Below are 23,382 nucleotides of genomic sequence, written 5' to 3'. Positions count from 1 at the left end.
AGAGAATACTCACATTTGACTGTGTGCCCACTAACAGGAAAGGTACATTTGGATTACAGGGGGCCAGAGATGGGCCTTGAGGATACTCCAGTTTCCTATCTGCAGCCCTTACTGAGCATACGGGGAAGCTGTGTACATAGGGGACACATTTTCAATAATTATTTTTCTTCACTGAATAAGCCATACACCATAGTGGTGATCTGTTCATATTTGCAAGACCTTGCTACAGGGAACAAATATTAGTGTGACATGTGGCAAGTGCAACCTCTATCCAAACCCATACATATTTAACATTTCCAGCCTTACGATTTAGAGTGTCAAACACACTAACTTATTTCCACAATCTATGTGTTCTCATATTAAAACCAAATTACAAAACATACAGGATCTTCCTAGAAAACAATTCAAAATTCTTTGTATATCTTGATTGTGTAATGGTATTACATTTGTTAGTTTGGGTAACGTGAAATATAGGCCTTTGATGACAAACACGATATATAGCTTGCCTGGAAAAAGTATGGACTATACAAACATTTTGATATTGGAAGGATTAAAACAAGGAGTTCAGAGTAAGTTACTTAATTATAAGCATATGACTTAATGGGATCCTTTGTAAATACTAGAAATCCTCATTTTGACCTAAAACTCTAAGATTTACTATGCAGTAATACAATATATTTGAAAGTTGAGAGAATATGCTCACATTTCCCTTTTTTCTGAACAAGGTCCATTAAAGAAAATGGTAAACGTGTGTGATCCCAGACATCAAATGTTACCTGTGAGACTGCTACAAGTATAGGTTTTGACGAAAAAGGGGTCGGAGTCACAGCAGAGAAAACACAGCCTCTCACTCGTCGCACATAGTTTTCTTGAATAGGGTCCAATGGAAAAGTAGCTTTGAAAAAGAAAGCAACAGTGATAAAATAGCAGCTATGGGTTCCTCAAAACATAATACTACAAAACGGTTTCAACAGTTGTTTTATTAGATACCCTTGCTTTCAACGAAACCTCAGATGGTGAAACCTATAAACTAAACACCAGAAAGGCCTCTCAGAACCTATTACAATTTGTTTCTAATAAGATGCAACATAGCCCTAAACTTCAGCAGTAAGTCACACCTACTCACAGAGAATGTTTTGAGAATCAGGCTCCCAGACAGTAAATGTAGATCTGCTTCCACAATAATCCTGATTCACAATACTTTTTACACATCCATGTTAGATATGCGTGGGAATTGAATGCCATACATGAGCAAAAATTGAAGAAGGTGATTCATACAACCAGGATCTTCAAACATTTAATACAAAGGATTGAACTTACATCTGTGAAAAATTAAGAAGCATGGAGGATTTTCTCCTGTCACCAGTTTAGTATTAGGAGTGAGAAGATGAATAATCTCAAAAGAGGTTGGTGGACCTATAGAAGTCGTAAATATCCCATTTGTGGTTATCTAGGTACACTCCCAATGTTTTTCGCAACCAGTCTGCGCTCTTAACATTTGCTTTGGGGTCAATTTACAAAGTATCCATAGACGGAAACCTAACTTCTGCACATAATATACTTTTCATCTGTACTGCTATGAGCAGTAGCACGTTAGCACACTGATAAATGTTCGACAACCACTTAACACAACAAGAAAACTTGTTGGCATAGTCTCCAGTAAAAGGCTTGAAATTGGCTGGAAAAATGGACAAAAGCAGGAAGGAATGGTAATGGTTCATTCTTTTGTGCAACATATTAAGTTTGGAGGAAGCGCCAAGCAAAATCAGACATCACACTGTGGTTTTTGCCTCATAATTGTGAAAACTTGGTGTGGAAATTCCCCAATGCCTCATCATTTTCAGGGTTTTTGGGGAAAGATATTTCTCCAAATGGAGACTGACAACCATGTGAAGCCAAAATGGAAAACAACGGAAGGTGGTTTTAGATCTTAAACCTAACCTTAATCCGCAGGTGAGTTTAGACCTAATTTCCAGGATTGTTGGGAAATGTAATTCTCCATCAAGACTGCCTACAGTGTGTACACAAAAAGGTAAAAAACTGAAGGTGCTTTTAGACATTAGGCCTTAACCAGTATGTCCTACTGGTGGAAAATCTGCTGGTGTACATACACAAATCTATGATTTTCTTATATTTGGGTGATTAGCGGAGTCATTCTTAATGGGGGCATTGTTGGTGCTAATTTAATTGTAAAGATATTGCATAATGAATAATTCAGTAAGAGGGTCAGTATCCCGGTCAGGAGAAAAGACAACAAAGAAAATATCCCATTCTAAGGACGTAGAAAAGTCCTCAAATATTATCAGTCTTCTTCCTTGGTTTAAATTCCATCTGTTAGTAACCATTCCTACCTGTTACAAGAGAACCAGTGTAATATGTGCGGGACTCGAACAATCTACTCGCCAAGGTCAAGCCGTTTACAGGACCTACTCGTCTGTTCTGGAGAGTGAACTTAAACAGGAACAAAACAGGTGTTCTGTTCATTCCGAAAATGAATGTACAATAAAGACGCCTTTAAAGCTTGTTTTTATCTTGATACATTTGCTGTCTGTTCAAGGACAGAGGTGAAATGCAAGTTGGTCTTTATACTAATTGATGCTTATCTTATCTGGCAAAGGTATTTACTTTTCTTTCTCTTATTGCAGTTAGAGGTTTTTGTCAAGTTATATCTCTGACAATCATTGTGAATAAAAAGGCTGTAAGATGTCAGTTTTTTTCTCACCCACAACATGTAACTAGCTTGTAAATTAAAAGTACAAATATTTCAAAATATATAAGGAATTACAAAAGCAAATCATTTTTTTACATTCAAAAGAGTGATGCAAACCTAGGGGTCGATTATGATGGCGGACGGACCTGCGTCCGTCCGCCACCCCCTAGATGGAGGGACCGTCCGCAGGGGCAGCGGCGTTCCCTCCATTGGAATTAGGATGTGAACGCCACCCTGGCGGTCACATCCCGTATATTTATCATTGCGGCGGGTGCTGCTTTAAGCAGCACCCGCTGCAAAGTTAAAAATGCATACTGTGCATTTGCATGCACAAAGCGGGGTGCCTGCCGCATTGTGCATGTAACTGATGGGGGTAACATAGGTACCCCCCATATGCACCCCCCACCACCCACTTCACCCTCGGGGCCCGCAACGGGCCCCCAATGCACGGACCGTATGCCTTTTCGTGGCGGCAGCCCCCAGCACATCCTAATATGGCTGGCGGTGTCCGATAGACACCGCCAACATATTAGAGCTTTTCCGCCGCAGTCGCAAGGAGAAAGCGCGGACGGTCTTCCCGTCCGCCACGGTCCCGTCCGTCATTGTAATATGGCGGGGGTGAAATAGGTGGCTGACGGGCAAGGATGGCGGACGGATCGCCACCGCCTGCATGGCGGTGGCGATCGGTCCGCCATCCTTATTGACCCCAAAGTTTTAAAAAGGAGCAAAACAAATCAGAAAACTACTTGGTGATGTGCAAATGACAATTTTTTTGCAGAAATTCGATTTCTAAACATTGTTTGTATACTGTACAGTTTTATCAGTAGGCAGCATGCAAGTGAGATTATTTGTGGCCATTTAATTGAAAAAATCTGCTGATATTAAACGAGTGTGCTACCACTTCATGCTTTAGATATGTATTCATTAAAAGTGATGGTTTTTTAATATGAATTGAGAAACATTCCTGCACCCGCCCTCATGACAATGCTGTTGATGAACTAAAGGGCGAGTCAGTGGTTATGTGTATCCTGTATGTGACTTCATTTATATTATATATGGAGCAAACGTTGAGTATATTAAAAGAAACAAAAATGTTTTGTGTACAGCAGACATGCTGAACTTGCGTATTTGAAGATGCTCTCATATGTGATAAAGAAAAAAAAATGACTTAGTGAATCAAAATATTTGCCCAGGATCCCATAATATGAAACCAGTTTATGGGTCAAGAGCATTATAATTTCTGTCCATGCACTGTAAACTACCTGAAAGGCTATGAGCGCCAAGAGGGGCAAGAGCAGAAGACAATACAATTGATGCAACAGGAAGGAGTGAAAGTGATTATCAGCAGTAGGGCACTGGACACCATACATGTTAGCCATCTTCAAGACCCTTTCTTTCCTACCCATGTTCCGGTCTGTATGTCAAATCAGAAGACATGATTTCTGTGGTAACCAAATACTATTGTTGGAACCATAATACTTTTAGTCCTTTATGACTAGGCATGGGACCTTGGTAACTAGAATCCACAAGTCCTCAGTCTTGGTTGTCAACCATCACAGGTGAGGCACCAGAGGTTCTTAGGTAGGTTCTAAGGAGTCCTTATTTCATAAGATTGGCACAAAATACTGGATTATCAGAAAGTGGCATGCTAAAAGAAACATGATTTCTACGAGCTTAGTCAATATTCCACCTGATATAGAGCTATTTACTTGGACTTTAATTTCTTAGTTGTCGAAGGGATGTGGATTCGAGCATGCTTTATACAGCTGCCAGCATAAAACCAAATGTCAGTTGATGCTTCTTTACATTAGTGATGACATGCATGGGGAGTATCAGCATGTATTTGAGAAACTGTATCCTTGGCAGTAGTAACATTAGAATCAGTCTCCAGACTAATGCTACACAGCTGAATATAGTGTTGTTGGATGCAGACTCAATCAAAGGAGAAGAGCATTGCAGTCAAATGAGTATTTTGTGGCAAAACAACTGAGAGACTAACCAAGGGATGGGTTGATCCCTCACTCTGGTGGTGATCAGGAAAGGAGTAGAAGCATTCAGTAAAGTGATTGGCTGGATGCTTAAATAATCTCAGCCACTGGTAAATACTTAGGCTGCATTCCAGTCCATAGTTACTTTTTACACCATACTACCTGAGTTATGTTATGTTATGTTATAAGGAACTTATAAAGCACACGTACACTAAGAGGTTTCATGGCGCTACTCTGTTACTGGTCGGGACCGGGGAGAAAGTATTAGTCGTATGCTTGCTCGAATAACCATGTCTTGATCAACTTTCTGAATCTCAGTAGTTCTGTACAATACCCAATTTCCAGGGGGTGCGAATTCCACAATTGTGGAGCCAGATATGCAAATCGGCAGCCTCCTTGCCGTTTCCGTTAAAATTTAGAAATAGTTAATAAATGGAGATGTTTTGAAAGGAGATTACGGGAAGGGGTGTACCTGGATAACAAGTTGTTGATAAATTTGGGGCTCTGACTGTTTAATGATTTAAAAACTAGGCAACCTATCTTAAAGGCAGTCCGTTGAGGAAGCAGAAGCCAGTGTAATCTTTTTAAGAGAGGTATTGCAGACTGCCACCCAGGTTGCTGGTGGATCAGTCTTGTTGCCTGGTTCTGCACCAACTGGAGCCGTTTGGTCAAAAAAAGTGGCATCCCCAAGTAGGTCGAGTTGGCGTAGTCCAGATGTGATAGTACCAGAGCTATCACCACCTGTATTAGTGCTGCATGAGTGAGCAAGTGGCTGATCTTTCGGATCTTTCGTAATAGAAAGAAACAGGCTGATACTACTGCACCTACCTGTGATTTCAATGATAAGTCACTGTATAAAATCACCCCAAAGCTTTTTACAGAGGTGGAGGGCTTAGGAGGAGAGCCGAGTTCCGCTGGCCAATAATGAGGGCCCCAGAAAATGTGGCTTCCCCCTATTAGCAGCAGCTCAGTCGTACCTGGGTTGAGTTTCAGGTGATTATGATCAATCCAATGACAGATGTAGAGCATAGTTTCCTGAAAGTTGGTAACTGAATTATGGGAGTTATCGATACTGAATGTGAGCTGAAGGTCTTCTGCATTGTTGAATGTAGTCACGTTCCTGTCCTTCAAAGACTGAATCAGAGGTAGGAGGTATAAATTAAACAGGTGGGGAGATAGTGAGGAACCCTGCGGGACCCCACATGTCGTAGTTAGCTTGGGTGCTGTAAAGTTGGCCAAGCGTACTGCTTAAGTACGGCCCTCTAGGAAGGATTCAATCCATTTGAGGGCTGGGCCCTGGATACCAGCCTGTCTGACACGGTCCTTCAGTATCCTGTGGTCGACCGTGTCAAACACGGCAGATAGATCCAGAAGCACCAAGGCCTGAGGGATACCTATGTCTGCTTTACCGCATACATCATCCAGAACTGCTAATATCACTGACTCCGTGGAGTGGGCAGGACGAAATCCTGCCTGATGGGGGTCTAAGTAGCCAGATTGTTCCACAAAGTTAGACAAGCATTTAGCCACGTGGGCTTCCAGGATTTTGGCTAAATAGGGGAGCAGGGATAAAGGGTGGTAATTTGAAGAGTTTAATGGGTCCGCTCCAGGTTTATTTAGAAGGAGGACCACAATGGCATCTTTAAATACTTTAGGGACACAACCCTGAAACACTGACTCATTCAAAAGAGACACAGCAGACTGTGGCAAAGCAGAGAAAATTTCTTTTAGAATGTGCGGTGGACAACAGTCAAGTGGGGAGCCAGATTTTACTTTGGACAATACAACCAGGAAAGCCTGAGTGCTGATAGCTGGAAAGTGTTCCAGTGATAGAGCATTAGTAGATGTGGCAGGGAATGACTCATTGAGATTAGAGCGTGGAATTCTGGCTTTAATTGTGGATATTTCCTCAAGAAAGAAATTATTCAGATTGCCACAAATATCCTGAGTAGGGGTAGGTTTGGGTGACACTCTGTCAGCATTAGATAGCGCATTCACTATTGAGAAAATTTCCTTTGATTTATTGCGGGTGTTCACTATTCTGGTGGAGAAGTGGGAAGCTTTCGCTGCAGTAATAGCTTTTTTATAATCTTTCTGGTTCTCTGAGTAGAGGAGCTTGTCTTCGGGAGCATAATTTAATTTCCACCTTCTTTCTTTTTGGCAGAGTGCTAACTTCTGTTCTCTTAGTTCGCTAGAGAACCATTTGTGCGCATCAAAGCGGCGGTCTTGTCTACGTTTTTTGGACGGAGCATGCGTATCACTGGCTGTTAGGAGCCATGCTGAAATATTTGCTTCGTGGAGATCGACGTCCAAATTAAACATTGGGGTTGAGCTGGCTAATGTGTTCATAAATTCCTGTTTATTGAGAGTGCCTCAATTCCTCATCACGCCCCCCCTCAGCCAAGGGAGACTTATTACCGATAGGTACTGTTAGTGAAAATTTTATGAGGTGGTGGTCAGACCAGAAGCACGGCAGGATCATGGGAGCGGACACAATGAGATTTGTGGTCCAGACTTGGTCAAGCATATGACCGTTACTATGTGTTGCAGAGAATAGATGCGGAGTAAAATTGAGATTGATTAATACATCCGTCAGTTCCTTAGAATGGGGACCACCAAGTGCATCATTGAACCAGTAGTTTAAGTCGCAGATTTAAGATAATATTGTGGAGTTTGTTACCATGTTAGCCATATGCGCACTCAATAGTAGGAGAAACAGAGCCATATGCTGATGGGTCCTATATATTACGATGCAGATCAGTGGGGCTGAATTTGATTCCAGCTTTATGACCGGATTCTCCACTGCCACAAGACTCAAAGAAGAGACTGCAGTGAATTTATGGTTGCGGTGAATAATTGCTGCAACTCCCCCACCCGTTTTACCCGATGGACGATCCAAATGAAGAATATAGTAATCATTAGGCAGTGCAGCCAAGATGTCAGGGGTAGAGTCAGGAGTCAGCCAAGTTTCTGTTACTAACAGGATGTCAGGTTGATCAGCTGCTAAGAGAATGAATACATCAAGCTGAAGTTTGACTAAAGAACGTGTGTTTAAATAATATACACGTAACGCTGCCTGCTTGGGTAGAGTAACGTCCGCTTTCTGCTGGGTGTGATCAGTACAATCTGTTATTTCTGGGAAAGTTTTACGTCTCAGACGGATATTGTTCCTGCTCAGACGCGTTTTAATAGCTGGGCTTAGTGGGAGCGAGGCCCGATGGAGCCCTCTAAGTTCTTCTGATGAGTATTCGAGGATTCGTGCAGGGAGTCTGGCCCCTAGACCGGGCTAGGAGATTCAAATACCAATACTCCGCCTAAGGCTCCTCCCCCGCCCTTTGTGATTGGCTGAACAAAGGGGAACACCGGACACCGCTAGGGAGTCAGCGCCACCCGTGAAGACAGCGAGAATATAACGGGGCTGAAGTGCATCAGAATTTGTTTCCAATTTTAAAAAATATAGTGCAACACGTCGGTTTTAAAATACAATTACTTAAAACTTAGTGCAAACACAGAGATCAAGCCTTCTGCAAGGTATCGGCACAGTTTTCAGAGTGCCCGCTCCCGCGCCAAAGCACATTCAAATACCAATTCCCCCCTAAGGCTCCTCCCCCGCCCTTTGTGGTTGGCTGAACAAAGGGGAACACCGGAGACCGCTAGGGAGTCAGCGAGAATGTAACAGGGCTAAAGTGTATCAGAGTTCGTTTCCAATTTTAAAAAATATAGTGAAACACGTTGGTTTTAAAATACAATTATTTAAAACATAGTGCAAACACAGAGATCAAGCCTTCCCCAAGGTAGCGGCACAGTTTTCAGAGTGCCTGCTCCCGCGCCAAAGCACATTCAAATACCAATTCCCCCCCTAAGGCTCCTCCCCCGCCCTTTGTGGTTGGCTGAACAAAGGGGAATACCGGAGACCGCTAGGGAGTCAGCGCCACCCGTGAAGACTGCGAGAATGTAACGGACCAAATCATATGAAAATCGGTCTTGATCCTTCTCCAATAGGAACAGTCCAGCCCAAACTGCCAGGCCAGGTTCTCCTTGAACACTAATGTGCAATGCTTATGCCCAGACATGGGTCCCGTGCTCAATGTGCTGTAGGTCTCAAGCTGCACCTTCCGGGCAAGCCATAAAGAGGGTGAAACCAGTCTGGGGTTGCTTGTGGTCCCTTCTGAAGGGGGCATCGCCTGGCAGTTCAGGATAAACTGTTCCCATGAGGAGCTGGGTCGGTACTAATTTGCACAAGGGAAGCTTTTGTCTAGACTGACATGGTGGGCAAAAGAAGTTGTACTGGAATGCGGACCAGAGTGATTGCCAATGGCTGAGATTAATTCAAGTACTCCACCCATCACCTTGGTGTTATGGCTGCTGAGGAAGACAGCAAAGCTGCAAAAATTACCAGGGGGCAGGCACCTTCGGAGGAGCTGCAGATGATTATCCAAGGATCACGTAAAGAGATGCTAGCAAAAGAAGGTTGAGTCATGCAGTTAGTACTCACAGAACCACTGCGGTAACTAGTGTTCTGAAAGAATGAAGGAACAGGGACAACATGTACCAGGAAGGGAAAAGATAAAGTCCAGAGAAGCAATGCTGTGTGATTAACTGTTTTGGAAGAGAAAAGCCAAAAGAACTAGGGATGTTGCTTGGTACCAACCCAGTTCCAATGACAGTCTTATATACTAGTACTGCCCCTGTGCCCCGGAAGTTCCAATCCCAACATTGAAGTCCAGCCACACTATCTCTTATACTAGTTTCCATGCCTGATCTCTTCTGAATGTAAAAGATGGTCTATATCCAAGATATAGGTGCATATGTACCTTCTGCATGCACTTGTGTCTTATTACTTACTATTCTTAACAACAAATCCTAATGAGGAGTCACACTAAAGACCTAAAGCTAACTACCTTAACAAAATGCCCACCTTGTTTCTCTGGTGCATTTTGCCTGGTGGCATGAATGTGCTTAGAACCAGTGCATAAAAGAATATACTGTACAACAAATGCATTTCTATGTCAGTGGCAAATGCAACTGGACTGCCATAGGGTTGATGAACTTGCTATCAATCAATCAAACAGCATTTGTAGAGTGCAGAATTGTCACACCTAGGGGTATCTGGACGTTGTGTCTCCGTCGAAGAGCCAGGTCTTGAGTCTCTTTTTGTGGTCTGCCAGTGAAGGTGCTGCACGGAGCTGGAGGGGAAGGTTGCTCCTGCTCTTGGCCGCAATGTAGGAGAAGCAGCGACTATCACTGCGGCTGAAACGGATGCGGAGTGTGTGTGTGAGGGCGCATGAAAAGGAGCACATATGTCTAGAGGGCTGGTGAAAGTTCTGTAAATGGTTGATGTAGGCAGGTCCTAGGTCATGAAAGGCTTTGTAGGTGTGCTTGAGGTTCACCCCAAGTGGGACGGGTATGCCCAGACGTTGGCCCTGTGTTCTCCATGCCACTGGAGTCAAGCTATCCTGGCTGATGAGGGGTGAAACCCGTTAACCGGTCTTAGGATGCTTGTTTCCAATCCAGTGAGGACCTGGCTTGGCAGTTCGGGCTGAACTGTTCCCATTGGGCACAGGGTCAAGGCTGAGTCTGCATATGGCTGGGTTCAAACTGGAATGGCATGGGGAGCAAAAAAGATGGGTTCAGACTGATTTGCATGCAGAGCAAAAAAGCAATAGATTTAGGCCCAGATCTCTGTACTGGGGTCAATGTATGACATTGCCCTGCATTCTGTCCGTCCATTGATCTTTTTGCATGAGGATCTTGAACTGGCATCCCTTCTGGATGGGGAGCCAGTGGCGGTATCTCAGGTGGGGGGGGGGGGCGATGTGGGTTAGTGCAGGGAGGTCTAGAATGAGTCTGGCTGCAGCGTTCTGTATGGTCTGGAGTCTTTGGAGGAGCTGGGTGGAGGTGCTGGCGTAGAAGGTGCTGCCATAGTCGAGGCAGCTAGTGACGAGTGCCTGAGTGGCAGTCTTTCTGGTGTTGGTGGGATCCATCAGAAGATTCTGCGGTGCATGCAAACTGAGTGGAAGCAGGAGGCGACTGTGTTGACTTGTCATTTCTTGGTCAGTTGGCTGTCAAGGATGATACCGAGGTTGCGTGCAGTGCATGGTCGGTCAGAGTGGGTGTAGATCTGAGTTCTGCAGGCCACAAGTTGCGGTCCATTGGGGAGGTGGTCTTCACAAAAATCTGTACTTCAGTTTTGACAGAGTTGAGATGGAGGCAGTTGTCTCTCATCCATTTGGCTATATTGATCATGACATTGCAGAAGTTGATTTTGGCGTTGGAGGAGTCCTTGGTGAGCGAGGGGATGAGTTGAGTGTCGTCTGGGCAAAAGACTATGGTGAGTCATGGGATCTGATGACGTCTACAAAGGGGGTCATGTAGATGTTGAACAGGGTGGGGCTGAGGGATTATCCTTGTGGTAAGGCGCATTTCATGTCTTTTGTGCAGAGGTGAAGGGAGGCAGTTGGATGCTCTGTATGCGTCCTGTAAGGAAAGAAGCGATCCACTTGAGGGTGTCTTGCTGTATCCCTATGTTGTAGAATCTGTTGATGAGGGTGTTGTGGAGGACGGTGTCGAACGCCGCAGAGAGGTCCAGGTGGATCAGGGCCACAGTTCCTCCATGGTCGAGATGCGTTCTGATGTAATCTGTGGCAGAAATCAGTGCGGTCTCTGTGCTGTGGTTGGCACGGAATCCTGATAGTGAGGCATCCATTAGGGGGTTTTGTTCCAGGAATTCGGAGAGCTGCTGTTTGATGGCTTCTCGAGTACTTTGGTCGGGTATGGGAGCAGGGAGACCAGATATTTTTTTAGCTCACTGGGGTCGGCGGAGGCTTTCTCAAGGAGGGGTCTGACGTCTGCATGTTTCCATCTGTCCAAGAAGGTTGCTGTGGAGATGGAAGTGTTGGGGATGCTGTTGACTTGCATGCTGATTGGGCAGTTGCGAGGTTGTAGAGGTGGTCGGGGCACGGGTCGGTGGGCGCCCTGGAGTGGATGGAAGACATAATGGCTGAGGTGGTCCGGGCGGTGAGCAGAGACCAGGTGGTAATCATTTGGCTGATGTTAGCTGATTGAGGTCGTTGGGGTTGAGAGTGGCGAGTTGGATGTCAAAATTGTTGTAGATGTTGGTGATCTTGCTGTGGAAGTAGTCTGAGACACAGTCACAGAGTTCTCTGGAGGGGTGGATGGTGTTCTCTATGGCTGTTTGGTTGGAGAATTATTTGACTCATTTGTAGAGTTTCTTTGTGTGGTTGGCCTCGGAGTTGATGCGGTGGTGATGGCTGCTTTCTTGACTTCTTTCATGTGCCAGTGATAGCTGCTAATGGCTATTTTGTGAGCTGCTCTGTCGGTGAGGTCTTGATGGTGCGCCATCTTTTCTCGAGTTGGTGGCAGTAGTGCCTGATGGTCCTGAGTTTTGGGGTGTACCAGAAGGCAGGTCTGTAGGTCTTGTTGGATTTTGTAGGTTTTTGTGGTGCGACTCTGTAGGCGCTGTCAGTGATCCTGGCAGCGAAGTTTTGGATGGCCTGATCGAGGTCTGTTGAGGCCTCGGGTTGGGAGGTGGTGAGGGCCTGGGACCACTAAGTTTCGGTGACCTTGCTCCAGCTGAAGCGGTAGGAGATCTGACGCCTGGTGATGGTGTGCTGGGCATCGGTGATGGTGAAGTGTACAATGGTGTGGTCCGTCCATGAGAGGTCTGTGGTGTGGCTGGATCTGATACTGTTGCTGGAGGTGAAAATTGGGTTGAGTGTGTGTCTGGCTGTTTGCGTGGATTTGGTGACCAGTTGGGTAAGGCCAATGTTGATGAGGCTCTCCAGAAGGGCAATGAAGTTGGCATCATTGAGTTGTCAATGAGGATGTTGAGGTCACTGAGTAGGACGGAGTGGTGAGAGTTGATTGCTTGGGGGGCGATGAGGTTGGGAATGGCGTTGCTGAATATTGCTCGGGGTCTCAGAGGTCTGTAGGCGAGGGTGCCTCTTACTGTGGTCTCCGTGTCAGTTTATAATAGGAAGTTGAGGTGTTCCATGAGTGGTGTGGGGTTGTCGTTGGTGATAGTGCATCTGATGGATTCCTTGAAGATGCTGGTGATGTCTCCACCTTGTTTGTTGGCACAGTCTCAGTGTATCATCTTGTAGCCTTCGTGAGTGGCAGTCGTGATACGAGGAGGGGTTCAGCCATGTTTTGGTGATGAAGGCAACGTCCGTGGAGAGTGTGGTGGTGATGGTGTTCCAGATTTTTGTGGCATGTTTGCAGAGTGAGCGGGCGATGAGCAGGGTACAATGGAGCAGTTGGTAATGCAGGAGCAGTGCAGGGACAGCAGGCACGTACCTTAAGCTGAGGTCCGTTGAAATCCGGTGTAGGTAGGGGATCGAAACGCTCTCAAGTGCAGTGTGCAGGCAGGCAGAACTTAGGGGATACCTTCTGGAGGGAAGAGCTAAGGCGACATCCTGCGATGCGGGAGCATCAGGGTGCCTTTATCCGGTGTCAGTAGGCATGAAAATGTGAAAACCAGTTGGCCCCGCTTCTGGGGTTGCTGGGAAATGTGGTCCATAGAAATTCGGTGGAGGGAGGGGTTCGAAGCGCAGTACGCACGCAGGCAGGCAGAACAGGAGGGGAGACACCTCCTGGAGGGAAGGGCAGAGGTGGTCTCTTGTAGCCAAGCATGAATAATCGTGGTCCCTTGATGTGCAAATATTTGGTATGTTAACCAGACTTGATCCCTGATATTGTTGTTAGTCCGTAAAGAGCTCACAGATCTACACAACATAACTTAATCTTTGAGCTGGTCTTGAGTGACCCAGAAGTTGTACACATTAATGCACTACTACAACTAAGCCAAAATGGTAGCATAGTGTACAAGGAACATATATAATGGCATAAAAGAGTACAGATAGGCAAGAATTAGAGGAGGCATGATCCAAATTTTCATGCATAAACTCATTGAAATATAACAGAAAGGGCAAAAACGTTTCTTGTCTGTGTGCATAGTATAGCCTGCATTAATCTGTAATCTGTTCAATTTGCTTCCTTTTTGACTATTTCCAGATGAAAAGTCGATAAAAGGACAACTTCCATGCTACAAATTCAACACAGTGCCTACCAAATCTAGAACATGGATACAGAACTACCATTGTAAACAATCATCAATGAAATCTGTTCTATGTAGGTAAAATATGCTTCACTGTTTGCAATGAGGGCAAATTTTGCTATCGCTGTGTTCTCTTGAGAGGTGTCAGACAGGCCCTTTTTTACCCACACTGCTCCTGCATCTTTGGGGCACCAAAGCTCCCCAGCACCTCAGCTTGGCGGGCCAACTTCGACAACCAAATCTAAATTGTCAGCACACCGTGTATGCCCATAACATTGCCTGTCAACTGCAAACCTAGGCTTGTCGTGGCTTTAGGAACCTGTTAAAGGCCACTGGTGCCTCCAGCATGAACAGCCGCCAAGCACATTGCCCTGCAGCCTAAGCCACCCCGTTGCATCCAAAAGCAGCAATCCTCCATCTTTGGATTGATCTTTACTTTTTTGATGCATGTGTATTGGGCCACCTACCTGGTTGAACCAGCTAAGTGTGTGTGTGTATATGGGGGTGTAAAATTGCCCCAGACCGGTGCACCACTGTCAGGGGAACACACTGTTGTGACAATGCAGCGACCACCAGGGCCATCCGGACTCATCTTCTACAGATCAGGCTTGGTGATCCCCTAAGGCTGGCACATTGCAGGCACAGCCACTCTTCCCTCCACGATTCCTTGGTCTCCGACCCTGCAGTTGCCACCTGTCTTCTGTAGGAAGTTGCAATACCGATGATGGTTTTAAGTGTGACATTTCACCATTATATCTGAGAATTTGCGATAATTAGGCAGTCGGCAACAAAGCCAATCATGTGCGTGTCTCACGCTATAGGTGTCTGGCCACACAGTCCTAAAATCTCATACTGATGTTTCTATATGACCTGTGGTCCAATGCTTTTGAGGCATCCCGTTCAATATTCAGAAGCAAATTGAAGCACAGATCAACAGCCTCCTGAAATAGAACATGGCTGAACCTGTGCAAGGAACTGCCTTTTGGGTCTCCCAGTGTGTAAGAACAAAAGAGTTGGGAGGACAAATTAGCATATTTACAGATATGCAGGAATCAATGCAGGAATCAAGCCTTTCAGCAAGAAATACACCTTGTGCCACGTATTCAAGACAGGATTCACAAAAAGAAGGGTGCTTGACATTTCTTCACATTTTAACATTTTTGCTTTCACCATTCACATATAATGGGATTCAAATGATTTGGTAGAATAACTGCAGTTACAGATCCCAACACAACCAGTAACAACTTAATAATTATCTTCCATGTCCTGAAGTTAATGTCACTCCACCAATGTGGTCTAAGGTGTAGAAACACTGAATCATAACAGTCATTAGGCACAGAAAGCTTGCATTTCTTTAATTAATGTTAATACATTTCTCCAGTAAATATGTATTCTGAGGCAGGTCCAACCAATTTGAAGCTGTGTCCTCGAACATTTGTCTGCCTTGCCCAGGAAAAATGTTCTGAGTTTGTCAAGCATTAAAACCCATCCTTTGATTTTAGTAAGTGAGAATCATCTGTGTGTGTCGTTATGATGTGTTTTGGTATATTTCTCCACAAAAACTCACAGATATCCCTGGACATCTCACAGCCTGCGTCAAAGGAATGCCCTATCTTTCCATGTATTTCTACTTCTCCTCCAACAAGAGAGATGAGTCTAGCATCCTCAGAGAAGTGAAGGTTGTGTCTACTTTCAAGGGTGGGGGCAGTTTTTGTGCAGCATGTTTATATTTCAAGTGGGTCACACCAACGACGCAACTGTTGGTAGCGAAATCTTACCTCTTCTGTCAATTAAATCATTTCTTTCAATCCTCAAAAGACCTTACCCGTGTACCACAATAAATGTCAAAAATGATCCTGTTGCTAGCAGTCCACCTATCTCAATTTAGGAAACACCATCCCCTCTCAAGCTAGAGAAACAATTGTGTCAAAATGTAATTGTCTATGGATAAGCAAAGGTTGTCAAGCCCCTCAGTATGGCCAATGAGCCCCACAAAGAAGGGTACTTAACATCTGGGTTACGTTGTGGCCTGAATCTTCTTGGAAGACAAATTACATTTCAGTGACTTGCTCACGACTACCTGGTCCTTTTTGGTCCCAGAGCTTGCCCGCTTTTATCCAAGAACACTCTCACTGGATACAAAATTGGGCTGCCTTGTAATAGTCTCTAACTAAGCATTTTTGGTAAGTCCGGTTGAACCTTCAGTCTTGGGCTGTTCAATAGATTCACTTAGAGGCAGGAGGTGGGGGGATAAACCCAGGTCTCCAAAACACCGAAGATCTTCCTACCTATCCAGGATATTGGCCATATATTTCAGCTCAACACTCATGCTCTCAAGCGGAGTCCTGTGATTACTTTGAAATGGCTTCAAACAGAGAACAAATGCCCCCTACAAAGGGTGATCGAGCTCCAATTAGGTCTAAAAGAACTTGGTAGAGTGGAAAGCATATTTGAATCAGAAAGCGTGAAAGAGTTTCACTGAAATATATAATATAATATAATATAATATGAAGGAGATAGGATTCCAGGTCCTAGTTGACTGTTCCGAACATGAAATGTTCTAGGATGGTGCTTCTCTGCTCTTCATTCAGTCAATCCCTTGGTTGGTGGAGGAGAGTTACAGCTGCATTGCAATGGGAGTCTTTGGGATGGACCCGCCTCAAGTATGCATAGGTGGAGCTGCAAAAGGCTTTTCTTTTGCTTCTCTTCTCATCATGAGCCATACCCATGGTCTAGCATGATGGGCATGCAAAGCATTTCTTATGACCACAATGAGACCTGGGATTTCCATGACATTTGATGCTCTAGACGGGTGCGTAGGGATATCAGGAAAATGAATGATAGTAGCCTCATACGGAATGAAAAACTCCCATCAGAAGGTGCTTTGCTGCTGTGCTTCCCCCAATTCATCACAAATGAGCTCACGACCTCATTAATACACACCAGTCATTCTTAAGGATGGCCACCTATTGTGTTCTATGTATCAAGGACGGTGCTTCCTTCTGCCCCTCCCCCATGGGAAATCTCACAAAACAAGGTGAGCCCGATTGCTGGTTCAGACATTGTCAAGAGACCTTTGAGGACATCAAATCAAGCAATGCCAAAGCTGACAAAATTGTATACTTTAACCTTGCTCTACATGCTGCTGTGGTCACAGATGCAAGCCCCTTAGATTTGGAGCATCCTTTTTGCTTAGAATGATTCTTATTCGTGTTCATCCTTAGCACATACCAACTAAAGATTAATGAGCCCCTAAGAGTGCCTATTCCAAAGCCGAATAGGAAAACTTGGATGGTATGCTCAGCTAAATATTTTTATTTGTTTGCTTAATCTAAGAAGTTTACAGTTGTGACTATCAAACGTGTGTAGATTTTTAGAATCAAGCCCATTCAACATCACCATTCAATCCATTTAGATTTGACAATTTAAAAATCCAGGGCTGTTATTTCTCAAACTGCAACTGTGTTATGTCAGTCTGATCTTTCTGTGGGATGATTCCCTAACTTACTGTCCAGAACAGAATACATTGTCTGCTTTGGGTTTCATTTCTGACAAATAATCATCAGTTTGTAAATAATTTTGCACGGGTATGGAGTGTGATCTTGTCATCCCTTTATATCTCATTGTTGTTTGGAAAAATAACAGCTTAATGACGTTTATATTACTGCTTGTTGTGTTTCCATTGTTCCTTCACAGTGCTTAGACCCATGGCAAAGGATGTAGTTATCTTGTTTTACCTACAAATGCTTGGCTTATTTTTGGTCTGCTATGATCACTCAACCTCTAATATTTTTACCTCCCTTTATGAAAAAATAGGTTTCTAGTTTGCATTAGTAGCAGTCTAATATTTTCCAGTGCTTGTTAATGATGGACTGAATTTGTTTCTTACTGTGGAACAGTGGTTCCCAATCTTTTGACTTGTGGGTATCTTACTTAATCATTACTGGAACCCCCACTGAATCATTATTGGAATCCGGGGACCTCTACAAGTCATTACTGGAAGCCGGGGACCCCAGCCTAAGCATTATAGATAATTTGATACTCAATATACAAAAATACAGAAAAAAGCATTAATCAAACAAATAGACAAATTATGACACATTTTATTTAATTCGCAAATATATATATATATATATATATATATATATATATATATATATATATATATATATATATATATATATATATATATAAAGTTTCACAGTTGCCCATATGCAGGATGCACTCTCTGTGAGCAAACTCCAGTTTGGGGAAGAAACCCATGTTCCCAGCATCAGCAGAGCCTGGCGCGTTTCAGGAAAACTCCCTTTCTCAAAGGCTTTCTGTAATTGAAATGACTGCCAGCTACGTGAACATCAGCGTTTGTCCCTCTTTTATTTTGATGACACAATGCTACTCAGGTGAGTTATACATCATTGCTGCATTCTGGGGCTGATAGTTCGTAATAATAGGACCCAAGTGGGCTGCAGGCAGTCTTTTCAATCCAATCTTTAAAATCAGAGGAGCACAGGCAAAGTTCGTCCCCGTTCAAATTCCTTGCTGAACAGTCCTGCTCCGCTGATGCAGTCGATTGCCTCCTCTCGGATTTTCAGCTACTTGGTCTATGCAGAAATATCTCAAAAGATTCCTGTCACTCTTATGCTTGATGGCAAAATGCCGTGCTACTGGATAGCTGAAATCTTTATTAGCAATCGCCCGCATATGTTCTAATATTCGGAGTTTAACAGGATTGATGGTACTCCCCACATACCTCAACGGACAAGGGCAGACCAAACAGTAAACTGCGTGGTCTGTGTGACAAGACATAAATTTTGTGATTTTCTTGCCACCTTTGCAACCTGGCACATCATAAACTAAAGTTCTTTTGCTTGCCGAGCAGCGATATTAAGCAGAACGGTTTATTCACAAAAAGCAGACGCGTTTCGGGAATACAATTTAAAGATGGTGTATTTTTAGTATCCCACGCTGACAAAATGTATAGAATGCAAGCGTTTCAAGATGGCGCGCTGTACAGACCTGAATGCATTGGTCCATCGTTTGTGTTGATGTAAAGTATGAACATAGATAAGGGTGTAATGTATGGCGCTCTGATGGTAACACTGACGAAGGGATTTCATTCCCGAAACGCGTCTGCTTTTTGTGAATAAACCGTTCTGCTTAATATCGCTGCTGTTGCCCGTGTGAGTGCTGATTCTTTCCTGTAAACCCGGCTGGGTATTTTTGGGAAACTGGAGCCTGTATGTATTACGCGAACACCATCGCGTTATTCAGCACCCACCTTGAGAGTGACTCACGCATTTGGTGTTCTGGAGCTTGGATTTAATTTGGAGTGAGTGCACCACCGTCGACGGACGCCTGTGAAGAAGGAGAATTTTACGTCCTTATCTTTCGAAGAGTGAAACGTCCGGAGCTGTGAACGGATAGTGCAAGAGCGGGCGGACTTTAAACACGGTAAGCCGGCTCGTCTTAAGCACTTTTTCCGTGTTACTCTCTATGTGCATCATTGACGGTTAGGTGAAGGGGCGCACAGCAGCAAGCACACGGATTCAGTTTTTGGTTCCCGGGACCGGGATACCAAAGATTTGTGGCAACAAGGAAACATGTTCAACATGTCAGAGCGCCGCGATGCGGCTGGAGACATCTTCAAGAACAAAAACCCAGACATTTCGAAACCACCACCAGTGACGAATGTGGCTGTATCCAACACCCTATCTACACAGTTCCAAAAACTTGAGAAATTGTACGAACGGGAACTGCGCAAATGGTGGGAGGGAACATCATTACAGGGGTACATAGAGGTACAGAGGGTGCCTCGAGGTCTTCGGATCTTTACAGTACCCGCGTATGAGAACCCAGACCCCCAATTATTGGAAACATGGGCGTCACATATAGCCAACTCCTGCAAAGGTATGTTGGAGATCCTGATCCAATTTGCGTGGAGCGACCGTGATAAAGTCGTCAAAAAGATCGAAGAGTTGGAAGAATTGATCACAAAAAATGCCAACAAAGAGGAACAGGAACAACTTAGGGCTAATATGAAAAAGAGACTTCAGAAATATGAAACCAAAATCAAACTTAGGAAACAAGAAAAATTTGACCGGGATGAGCGGGACTATGCAATGGGGAGGGTCTTGACCTTTCACAAAAAGTATGATCAACCGCGCAAAGAAGTGGCCAGAAAAAATCAAATGCCGAGTACGGCAATGGAAACAAGAGTTGAGACTTCGGACTCTGATGTCAATGCGAGTGAAAGCTCTGGAGACGAAACGTCTGGCCATACTGCAATGTCTGCGACAATGACAACCAAAACCCCTTTTCAACAGGAGTTCAAAGTTATACAAGAGAGCTGGCTCCGGGGCGGCAAGAACAAGCCCCCAGAAGGCGCAGACAAACAAGACGCGGCGGATGGAAAGGCAAAAGGCAGAGGGCAAGCAAAAGCAACCGCACGAGTAACCAGGAGCCAAAGGAGAGGCAGATGGTGAACACCCCAGACCAACTCACCATTGTGAATTTGTCCGAAAGATCATTAACACCAACAGAAGAGTCTGTTTTAAAACTTGGACTCACTTTTTGTCCGAATAAGAATATGGAATATACACAGACACGTATAGATCTATATAAATTTACTCGGAAAGTCAAATTGCATAAGTTTTTTAAGACTAAGCCAACTATGAAGGAATCAAAATTTTTGAGAAACAAGAAAGATACCGATCTCTTAACGGTAAATGACCTTACAGCTTGTGAAGTTTTGCAAAATCTTAGACAGGATGGTGACATGGAGACAAACGCAATAGATAACACTTTAACTCAAAGATTGGACAATGTTAGTGTAGAGCAAGAAGCACCGAAGAGTACTTTCAAACTTGCCTCAAGATTCGTCCCCCAAACTGCACCGGATGCAATTGACATCTTCGCAGAGGTGGTTGCCAGGGATCTGGCCATTATGAGGACAGAATCTAAACCTCAAAGGAAACACCATAACATTACCAAGGAACAACAGCAGGCGGTGAGGTGCCTGATGGAGGACAAAAAGATTGTTTGCAAACCCTCCGATAAAGGAGGCAACATAGTCATTATGTCTAGATTACAATATGTTGCAGAAGCAAAACGACAACTTGAGGATCAAACATGCTACAATGTCATTACCAAGAAGGATTATCTGACAAGCATTGAAGAACTATATCAATTGCTTAAAAAGTGGCATGACCGACAGATGATCGAACTCGACGAATATCTTTTTCTGAAAACCATGAACCCAATTTTACCTTGTTTCTACCATCTGCCCAAGGTTCATAAGAGCATCCACAATCCCCCTGGAAGACCCATCATTTCCTCCATAGGAGGTCTCACTGAGAACCTTTCTAAATTCCTAGACCATTTCCTTTTTGGCTTTGTACTGTCTCTGAAATCGTATATAAGAGACTCCACGGATTTCATTGAGAAAGTAGAGTCTATTGCTTGGCAACCTTCATATATACTGATTACGTTGGACATAACAAGTCTGTATACTTGTATAGACCATGAACAAGGATTGACCGCTGTGGAATTTTTCCTGAACAAAAGAGAACTGAGATTTGCTTTGCACAACAAGATGTTGTTGGAACTCATAAGATTCTGTCTCTATAATAACATCTTTCTCTTTCAGGATATTATATATCGACAGTGTTCTGGGACGGCGATGGGCTCCTGCTTCGCCCCCAGCTATGCTAATTTATTCGTAGGCTGGTGGGAGGAGCAGGTAGCCTGGGCCCCTGGTAATGCCGCTTGGAACAGCAAGATAGTGGCTTGGAGCAGGTACATTGACGACCTGTTCCTAGTGTGGAATGGGTCTATAGAAGAGGCTAATGAGTATATTGTAGTGCTAAACGATAATGAGTGCAACCTCAAATTCACAGGGGAAATTAACAAAGAAAAGGTTAGTTACCTGGATTTACAAGTGAGTGTGAGAAATGGGCAGATCAGCACTCAACTTTATCGTAAACCGACTGCTGGCAATAGCGTTTTACACGCTTCAAGCAGCCATTCCCGTAAACTTATCACCAATATCCCCTACGGGGAATTTTTACGATTAAAACGTAATTGCACTCACAATGAAGACTTTGAACAAGCTGCCATAGATAGCATAGAGAGGTTCCGCAACAGAGGATACAACTCTAACCTACTTCAAGAAACTCTGAATAAAGTCAAAAAGATACCGCGCAGCACATTGTTTGAAAAGAAAAGAACTACCCCTTCTAAAGAGGTTCAATTCCGCATGATCACACCGTTTGCTGCGGATTCATTTAGATTAAGATCTATCTTGTCTAAACATTGGCACATCCTTAAATCGGACCCAATTGTAGGTCCAGATATTCCTGTTGTGCCTTCTATTACCTTTAGAAGGGCAAGATCGGTGCGAGATGATATGGTCCATAGCTATTTACCACCTGAGAAAAAACAGTTAGGAACCCTGAAAGATGCAAAAGGTTTTTTCCCGTGTGGAAAATGTAAAGCCTGCTCGGCAAGCAAAAGAACTTTAGTTTATGATGTGCCAGGTTGCAAAGGTGGCAAGAAAATCACAAAATTTATGTCTTGTCACACAGACCACGCAGTTTACTGTTTGGTCTGCCCTTGTCCGTTGAGGTATGTGGGGAGTACCATCAATCCTGTTAAACTCCGAATATTAGAACATATGCGGGCGATTGCTAATAAAGATTTCAGCTATCCAGTAGCACGGCATTTTGCCATCAAGCATAAGAGTGACAGGAATCTTTTGAGATATTTCTGCATAGACCAAGTAGCTGAAAATCCGAGAGGAGGCAATCGACTACAGGTTCTAAGAAGATTAGAATCGAGATTTATTATAGATCTTGAGAGCAGGGCACCAAAGGGACTGAATATGGGGGAAGAACTAGCTTCTCACTTGGGCTAAGATCATGGTATGTGAGTAACTGTGAAAAATTAACTGTGACAACTTTGATGAACTGACTGGGTGTAATTCTCAAGATGTATATATTGAAACAAAATTTTAATGTCAGTGTGGGATTTGTGATTTGTTTTTTCATTGGCCTTAGAATCTAGCAACCTGATATTGGGTTGCAATTGCCGATCCACGGCAAGATTTTTGCTTAGAAAAGCATTTTGTTTAACATGGCGATTTTCGCATTAATTGTGCATTTCTTTTAAATGCCTTGTTTCTCAGGCTTATGTGTGTTTTTGGACTTATTTGTCCATCATAACTCCTGCCGATACACGGCGAGATTGCTTATTGTATAAACGCATGACGTCCTTATGGATGTTTCAAATACAATTTAAAGATGGTGTATTTTTAGTATCCCACGCTGACAAAATGTATAGAATGCAAGCGTTTCAAGATGGCGCGCTGTACAGACCTGAATGCATTGGTCCATCGTTTGTGTTGATGTAAAGTATGAACATAGATAAGGGTGTAATGTATGGCGCTCTGATGGTAACACTGACGAAGGGATTTCATTCCCGAAACGCGTCTGCTTTTTGTGAATAAACCGTTCTGCTTAATATCGCTGCTGTTGCCCGTGTGAGTGCTGATTCTTTCCTGTAAACCCGGCTGGGTATTTTTGGGAAACTGGAGCCTGTATGTATTACGCGAA

The 23,382-nt window shown here is 43.9% G+C and overlaps 1 protein-coding gene across 2 annotated transcripts in view; it reads right to left on the bottom strand.

Annotated features, from left to right (window-relative positions):
• LOC144784551 (protein nucleotidyltransferase YdiU-like) overlaps positions 1–23,382 on the bottom strand; it is a 319,919-nt gene that overhangs the window by 288,568 nt on the left and 7,969 nt on the right. For both annotated transcript variants that reach the window (XM_078663432.1, XM_078663433.1), the window contains exon 2: positions 777–895. In XM_078663432.1, coding sequence (XP_078519558.1) covers positions 777–895 — 119 coding nt within the window. The remainder of the gene's footprint in view (positions 1–776; positions 896–23,382) is intronic.

This window comes from Lissotriton helveticus, chromosome 10, assembly GCF_964261635.1.
Source record: "Lissotriton helveticus chromosome 10, aLisHel1.1, whole genome shotgun sequence".
Classification (NCBI taxonomy): Eukaryota; Metazoa; Chordata; class Amphibia; order Caudata; family Salamandridae; genus Lissotriton; species Lissotriton helveticus.
Note: the sequence above shows the minus strand (reverse complement) of the source record. Positions and strands in the feature narration are given on the sequence as shown.